Consider the following 8,470-nt stretch of genomic DNA (forward strand, 5'->3'; position numbering starts at 1 on the left):
AACGACGTCGCCTATAGCGACACTACATCAGTTATTTGCGTATTTATACATCCCTGTCAACTGTAATTAAAATTAGTATAATTTAAAATTTATACTAAACACGGAATACAGAACAAACACCATTTTCCAAAAGACAAAAATAAGTGAAAAAGTATATTTAAACAAAACGCATTTGACTAACAGGTCGAACAACTAATGTTCTTTAACCCTGTTGACTGCCATTGGCGATTGCCAAGATGTAATGTGACCACAAGATGTAACAAAATGGATCTTAATATAAATAAAATACTAAACAGAAAACAATAAACTTGTGGTCAAGATGTTATGCCACAAACATGAGATGTCAATACTTTTTTGTACACTAGGATCGTATTTCGACAATAAATGTCTCTTCAGTGATGTTAGGGATCGAAACGGTATTTGGAAGGCCATATAATTTACCCTCAATTTCAGACAGACTCAATTTGAAGATTCTATATATAGGATGAACGGATCGTATAAACCGGAAGGAAAATATGATGCAAGCCCAAACGAAAAAATATCAACAAGTCTAAATTGAAAACTACATTCAAACCTATGATTAAGTTGGATAAAAACCACAATTTTTATACGTGTGCATGTAAAACAAATTCCGTTGTAGAAGGGTTTAAATACAGCACAAACAACATTTTCCAAAATACCATACAATTGAAAAAGTATATTGAAACAAAACGCATTTGACTCTGATGTTGTTTAACTCTGCGAACTGCAATTGGCGATTGCCAAATAAAATTATCACAAGATGTAACAAAATGGATCTTAATATAAATTTAATACTAAACAGAAAACAATAAACTTGTGGTCAAGATAATATGCCACAGACATGAGGTGTCAATATTTTTTGGTACACCAGATCCGGATTTCAACAATAAATGTCTCTTCAGTGATGTTAGTGATCGAAACGGTATTTGAAAAGCCACATAATTTAACTTCAATTTAGACAGACTCTTGAATTTTAAGAGTCTATATATAGGATGAACGGATCATATAAACCGGAGGGAAAATATGATGCATGCCCAAAAGAAAAAAATATAAACAAGTCTAAATTAAAAACTACTTTCAAGTCTATGATTGCGTTGGATAAAAACCGCAATTTGTATACGTGTGCATGTAAAACAAATTTCTTTGTGAGGGGTTTAAATACAGCGCAAACATTTTCCGAAAGACCAAAAAAGTGAAAAAGTATATTTAAACTAAACTGATTTGACTTTGAAGATGGTGACTGCCATTGGCACATAAAAATAAAATTGATCATAAGATGTAGCAAAATGGATCTTAATATAAATTTAATACTAAACAAAAAACAAGAAACTTGTGGTCAAGATGTTATGCCACAAACATGTGGTGTCAACGTTTTTTGGTACACCAGATCCGGATTTCGACAATAAATGTCTCTTCAGTGATGTTAGGGATCGAAACGATATTTGGAAGGCCATATAATTTACCCTCAATTTTAGACAGACTGTTGAATTTAAAGAATCTAAATATAGGTCGAACGGATCATATAAACTGTAGGGAAAATATGATACAATCCCAAACGAAAAAATATAAACAAGTCTAAATTGAAACCTGCGTTCAAACCTATGATTGCGTGGATAAAAACTAACTGCAATTTGTATACGTGTGCATATAAAACAAATTTCATCGTGGAAGGGTCTTAATACATCACAAACAACATTTTCCAAAGGACCAAAAAAGTGAAAAGGTATATTTAAGCAAAACGCATTTGACTAACAGGTCGAACAACTGATGTTCTTTAACCCTGTTGGCTACCATTGGCGATTGCCAAATCAAATTAATCACAAGATGTAACAAAATGAAACTTAATAATATAAATTTAATACTCAACAGAAAACAATAAACTTGTGGTCAAGATGTTATGCCACAAACATGTGGTGTCATTATTTCTGTATATATATATTTATATATACCTTAAATTGAATTCTGTCTCCACACTAGTGAAAATAGAAATAAAATTGAATTACAAAATGCTCCTAAAGTCCTTTAATTTTTTACATTTTTCTATAACCGGTTTCACATCTTTGTTTTGCTTTTTTTCTAAAGCAGTTAGTAAGCCTAGAAACTGTATAAGTTCTTCTGAGTGTCACAAATGTGACAACAGTTTCGTAGGAAGATATAGTTGTTTAACAATCAAGAATATTTAAAGAATATGTATATGAATGTCTGTAATATGCAAAGCCAGTTAAATCCTCTTAGTGGAAACATTCACAGATATCAAACTCAACTAGTGTTATACTGTGTTTACGCTTTTTCTTTCTTAGAAAATGCATTCCAGCTGAACATGATGTGGTTTTCTTTTTGAAACTCAACATATCGCCGGAAGTGGTTGATTAAATGTAGAATAACAAAAGGCGACGATAGAATACCGTTATTCATTAGAAATAAATCGGTAAAGCTAAACGAACACCGATTCAAAACTGCATGAAACATTTCAACTATTTCTTTTATTTTGTCATTTGTCATTTAAGCTTGCCATTACATGTAGCTCCTTCAGCATGAAGAGGTCATATTTGAGGAAACCTAATTACACGAGCAAACATGCAAACTGTGATTGTTAACAGAACCACACACGGACAAAACTTAACACATGCATTTGTTTCTGATGATTTTATTTATAAAAGAACTTAACAGATTGCAAGCTTTCCATATCTGTGTCGTATCACTGTCAACTACAAAGAGTAAAAAACATCAATTAAAATATGAAAAAAAAAATGTTACCATGCTTCTACCAATGATAATTTAAGTAGGTCATATATCTTAAACGTGTTAATATATATCCATCAAAAAAGTAAACGTAACAATAATGCAGTACTGGCCATTTGCTAATTTGTCACCTGTATTTAACAAAACATAAGTCAAATAATTTCAATATATTAATTTCCTGATCGATTTAAGGGAAAAACACCACCTGATTATCTCTTTATTGATAAAACATAATATGGATTGCTCAGGATTTCTCCCACAAAATGTATACTGGAAAACATTATACAGTATAAAAGAAATGCTTAACTGTTCACATTTTAAATCTGGTTTCATATAAAGACATATAATTAACTTGGAAGTTCACAAATACTACTATTTTGTTTTAAAGGGGAAAAACAAAGATTGTACGGAATTTTAAATAACAATCTAATTCCTCTATTTTTCGAACATTCAAAACTGAAACATGACTAGACAAATACGTGAATCTGATTGTTGATGATTTACGTCAGTAATTCACAATTAAAGAGGAAATGTCATCGAAAATAGATATAAAAAAACCAACTTACATTTTATATACTTAATAATATCCTCCTTTACTAATTCGTCCGCTGGCAACATTTCTGCCACCTCCAATGACACTGACTGGTCCTGTGACAACACCACCAATACCACCGATTGGACCAAGAAGTCCACTACCACCTCCAACAAGACCACTAACACCACCGATGATACCTCCACCACCAATAATACCAGCTCCTCCAAGTGAAGCACCGTAATTTTGGTTGGTTACCCACCATGGCAATAAGGAACAACAAGTATCCAAACTACCAGGAAGGAGTGGTGCCAAGTTACAGTTCTTGTTGAGTTTGATCTGTCCTGGAGCACATTTCAAACTACATGTGCACCATGGTTGACCTCCACCGACAAGTCCTGCAATTTAGACAAAACGTATTAACATCAAGATTTGATATTAGATGAAGAACATATTTAATAAATGAGCTGGAATATTCACTAATGCAGACATATGAATATAAAAAAGAATATGTGGTGTAATTGACAATGAGTTAACTTACTAAGGATCAAATGACACAACATTTAGCAACTTAATATTATCCAACGGTTTCTATAATTGAAATTTGGTAAATTATTTTGAAGAAAATTGCATGAAATTAGAACTAAAATATAAACGAAATTGTCATATTTGTTGATGCTATTGTTCAGAACTATTTTGTTGCGGCTTTTCCCTTATTGATAATATAAATGGTCATCTAGAATGTACCTGTATTTAATCCACCGACCAATCCTCCTAAACCACCACCATTTAACAGAAGTCCACCACCACCGACAATTCCTCCAGATCCACCAATAATTCCACCACCGCCAAGGATTGGTCCACTTGTGATAACTCCACCATTTACAAGTCCTCCTAATAATGGACCTCCTTTGTTTAATGCCGAAACAGAGGCGACAAGCGAAACCAGAAGAAGAGTCAACATGTCGATGGGTAACTTTGATCTGTAGAAGATGGTGAAATATACTCAGATATTCATGTCCTTATATACTAGATTTATTGTAAAACACGTGATACCTGGCTCTAAAAAATGGTTTGATATATTATGAAGAAGGAGATTTATAAAATTGTGGTTTGAAACTATGCAAATAGTGCATATTTTGATTAAACAGGGTTTTCTTTACAATATATAGCATGCAACTATCACGAACTTGAAAGATGACCGTATTAGATAAAAAAATATCTTGCCGATTTTAGCTAGTTGTAAATGAGAACAGATGAAATTAACAACGTTAGATATTGCATCATAATATAGTACAGATAAAGTATTTTGTTTTTTATTTCATCAGGTTTTTTTTTATTTGACAGAATAAGTTTAACCACGTACACTTTCCTTAAATATTGATCTGGTATGAAATTGAAAAGCAGAAATTTCTTCATTGAATATGGAATATTATACAAAGAACAAGTGTTACATTTTATTAATTGATTCAAAGAGTAAGAAAGTAGTGCAAATCACCGAGTCTGAAAACACCAATATCATTATTAGTAAAAATATAATGGGGTATGCAGCTAATACTTTACTCACCAATGATATATGTTCGACTCACAGTTTTTTCAAATTTCATATTGGAAAAGCTACCAAGTGCCACATATGGAGCAGACTCACCCTTCCGGAGTTCCCAAATCACCCCTGATTGTTTTTTGTTCGTGTTGCAAGGTTTTTAGTTTTATATGTTGTATTTTATGTACTATACTTTGTCTATTGGTCGTAATAAATGCTTGCCATGAGCTATGAGTTTTTATATCCAGCTGTCATATTTTACCTCTCTATTTAAGAATTTACACTCAAAACTTTTTTTAATATGTTGACATACGATATCAGGACCATAATATGTTATGACTGGATTTTATTACTAAGCTCTTATTTCTATAGTAATGCATACCTTGTATACAACATTCTATTTTAGCTAAATAGCTTTTTTTTTATTTTACATAAATTGATATATAAGGACATCAGTTAGTATTCGACTTTTACGTCAATTTTCCTTAATTAATACATTACTTTGACGTGTCATAAACTATAATGATAGATGTAATTAATTTAACCAGAAGTAGAGCATCTATCTTAATCTCAAAGGAAAGATAGTTTAGACATAGTAAATTGAAAACCTACTGGTTTTACAAAAAAAAAGGCAATGATTTTTTTCAACATTTTTCTATCGTCTCGCACGTATCAATATTATTTTTTGATGATAGATTAAGTCAGGATTTCATCAGCAAAGTGTACGTAATCATGAAAGGTATCCATGATAACGGCAATAACTGTACTATAGTGTAAAAAAAAGAAGTATCATGTAATGTGTGCGGTTAGACAGAGTCAACCATAGTTATTAAACATTTTCCTCATACATCAATCTCTAAGTTTATGTTAACTTTTCGATGATCAGGATGACATCATACGATTATGACATATAAAAAGTTAAAATATTTAACATAATTAACCATCTGTTCAGTTTAAGACATTTTTCATCACTTAATTTAACGGGATACCTTGTACATTTGTTTCAATTAAATTCGATCAAAATTTTCCTTAAAAGGATTTTTGACTTTTGATTCTCGAAATCTTGAGTTTTCCACATGTTAGATACAAAAGTGCCAAATTATAGCCGGTCAAAACAAGCGCGTTTATTTAAAAAATCAGTTTTTGCTTAAATACTCGGTAGAAATAACTTCCTTGGTTTTAATCAGATTTGCAGTCAATGCTTTTGTTCTGACATGATCTCAACATATAAAAACACGGAGATGAGCTATTATTGGCAGTGAGTCAACTGTCCACCAATGTTCAAACAATTTGAATATAAGCTATTACAGGAAACCGAGACTTTTACAATGAAAAAACATCACACTGTATAGTCACCTATAAAACACCCGCATGGAAAAATTTACACAATTCAGTTAATAGATTAAACAGCCTAGTTCATAATAAAACATTCCGCGAACTTTTTATTTATTTATTTTATAATAAACTACGAAAAGTTCTTAACTTCTCTCAACAGCCTCTTAGATGATAATAGTCGCACCAAACAGAGACTGCTACGCTTCAAATCTGCATCCGCGAAAATAAACGATTTCAAACTACCATCATCAGAGAAATAATGTAACGTTAAATATTGAAAATCAAACAAACCAATTGATATGCATTACAAAAGGTGGATTAAACACAACATTCAATTATTACAATGTATTAGTAACGCTCATTGTTACACATGTCTTAAATCCAAAATATATTACAAGTTGAAACAAAAATGAAAACAAAAAAACTTAAGCAAAACTGCTAGTGATGGCATGTTCTCTATGGAAATTGTCTTTATCTTTTAGTTACTACCACCAAAGAATTATTTTAGGTTTTCATATGCAAATGTTTGCAAAATACAATAAACAGAGTAAAGTATGACAGAGAGATATCAAATATTCATACCTCAATATGCTGTTTCGTTCATCAATTGTTAATTGTTAATTGATTCTTTAAATTGATTTGCAACTGATACAAGTTAATATTTCGAAGGTACATATGTACACGGGGTTTATTGTATAATTTACACAGTCAGGTAAAAGTAAATGCCCGTTCAATTTTAAGTGCACGTATAAAATAAACGTCATTTTTTGACAAATTTATAATCTAATGAAATGAAAAGAAAAGAAAACGAATTATTTTCGTCTTTAATGCATTATAATATGATGCAATATTTTTGACAGATTTTTTACTCATTTACAACTCGGTGACTTTAGCGAACTATGTTTTTTTTTATCGGATAAGGTCATTTTGTGAATTAATTCGTGATAGTTGCATGATATGTATTAGACTTTTTTCACTTACAAAACCTCTTCAATCATTATATGCATGATCTGCACATTGCTAAACCGCAATTTAATAAATCTCTTTTATCATTATATATCAAAAAAGTAAAATATAAAATAATGAACTCAGAGGAAAATCCAATCGGAAAGACCTTAATCACATGGCAAACCCAAACGACAAAACACATAAAAAACGAATGGACAAGAACTGTCATAATCCTGACTTGGTACAGGCATTTTAAAATGTAGAACATGGTGGATTGAACCTGGTTTTATAGCGCCAAACCTCTCACTTTGTACAACAGTCTCTTTAAATTCTGTTATATTTACAACGATGCGTGAACTAAACAGACATAATAAATAAAAATATGGGTACAGCAGTCATAACCGTGTTACAATTTTAAAGGAAATAATTTAACAGAACACGATAGCATCTATTAAATTAAAAACACATTGCTTCATGTGTCTGACTTCAGAATATTTATACGTCACACATTTTTGTCGTTCAATGTTTATACCAACAATTTTTAAATTTCACACGAGCAATGTTAGCCTATAGTGTGAAAACATCGAAAGTATGTAAGAATTAATTTGAGAAAAAAACCAAGATTTGAAATAGTCCAAAAGTTATATAGAATTTATAAGAATCCACATAAAGTTAATTCCACTACGCGATTAAATCATTTTGACTTTTGTGGTTCAACACTAATAATAGCCAATCAAGACATGCGCGTTTATTAAAAAAATATGTTTGTTTAAATACCCGGTACAAATAACTTCCTGTTTTTAAACAGATCTGTAGTCAATGCTTTTGTTCTAACATAATTACATGTACATCATATTAAAACAAGGAGATGTGCTATTATTGGCAGTGAGTCAACTATTCACCAATGTTCAATAAATTTGAATGTAAGCTATCAAAGGCAATCGAAAGCCTTTGATAATGACAAAACATCACACTGTATAGTTAGCTAAAAAACGTCCTCATGGAAAGGTTGACACAATTCAATTGATAATTTAAACAGCCTTATTCATAATAAACCTTTCCGCGATATATTATTTTTATATTAAATTTCGAATATAGCGCTTAACTTCTCTCAACTGCCTCTTAGATGATATAAGTCGCACCAAATAGAGACTTCAACGCTTAAAATCTGCATTCACAAAAATAAACGATTTCAAACTTCAATTCATCAGAGACATAATGTCACGTTAAATATTGCAAATCAAACAAACTAATTGATATGCATTACAAGAGATGGTTTCAACACAAAATTCAATTATTACAATGTATTAGTAACGCTATTTTTAGCACATGTCTTAAAACAAATTAGC

At 31.1% G+C, this 8,470-nt stretch overlaps 1 protein-coding gene across 1 annotated transcript; it reads right to left on the reverse strand.

Annotated features, from left to right (window-relative positions):
- Positions 1–2,652: 2,652 nt before the first annotated feature.
- Positions 2,653–4,286, reverse strand: LOC143051419 (uncharacterized). Its single transcript, XM_076224325.1, has 3 exons — positions 4,043–4,286; positions 3,330–3,693; positions 2,653–2,729 (listed from the first exon to the last, which is right to left on the reverse strand). Exons 1-2 carry the CDS (start codon positions 4,257–4,259, stop codon positions 3,341–3,343), a joined length of 570 nt encoding a protein of 189 aa, XP_076080440.1. The 5' UTR covers positions 4,260–4,286; the 3' UTR covers positions 2,653–2,729; positions 3,330–3,340.
- Positions 4,287–8,470: the final 4,184 nt, after the last annotated feature.

The sequence above is a fragment of the Mytilus galloprovincialis genome, chromosome 11 (assembly GCF_965363235.1).
Source record: "Mytilus galloprovincialis chromosome 11, xbMytGall1.hap1.1, whole genome shotgun sequence".
Classification (NCBI taxonomy): Eukaryota; Metazoa; Mollusca; class Bivalvia; order Mytilida; family Mytilidae; genus Mytilus; species Mytilus galloprovincialis.

What these genes read in the sequence shown, in the direction of transcription:
- LOC143051419 (XM_076224325.1), bottom strand. Translation starts at nt 4,259, where the DNA reads ATGTTGACTCTTCTTCTGGTTTCGCTTGTCGCCTCTGTTTCGGCATTA. An exon ending in GGTCGGTGGATTAAATACAG is followed by an intron (nt 3,694 to 4,042) that starts GTACATTCTAGA and finishes TCTAAATTGCAG; the next exon opens with GACTTGTCGGTGGAGGTCAA.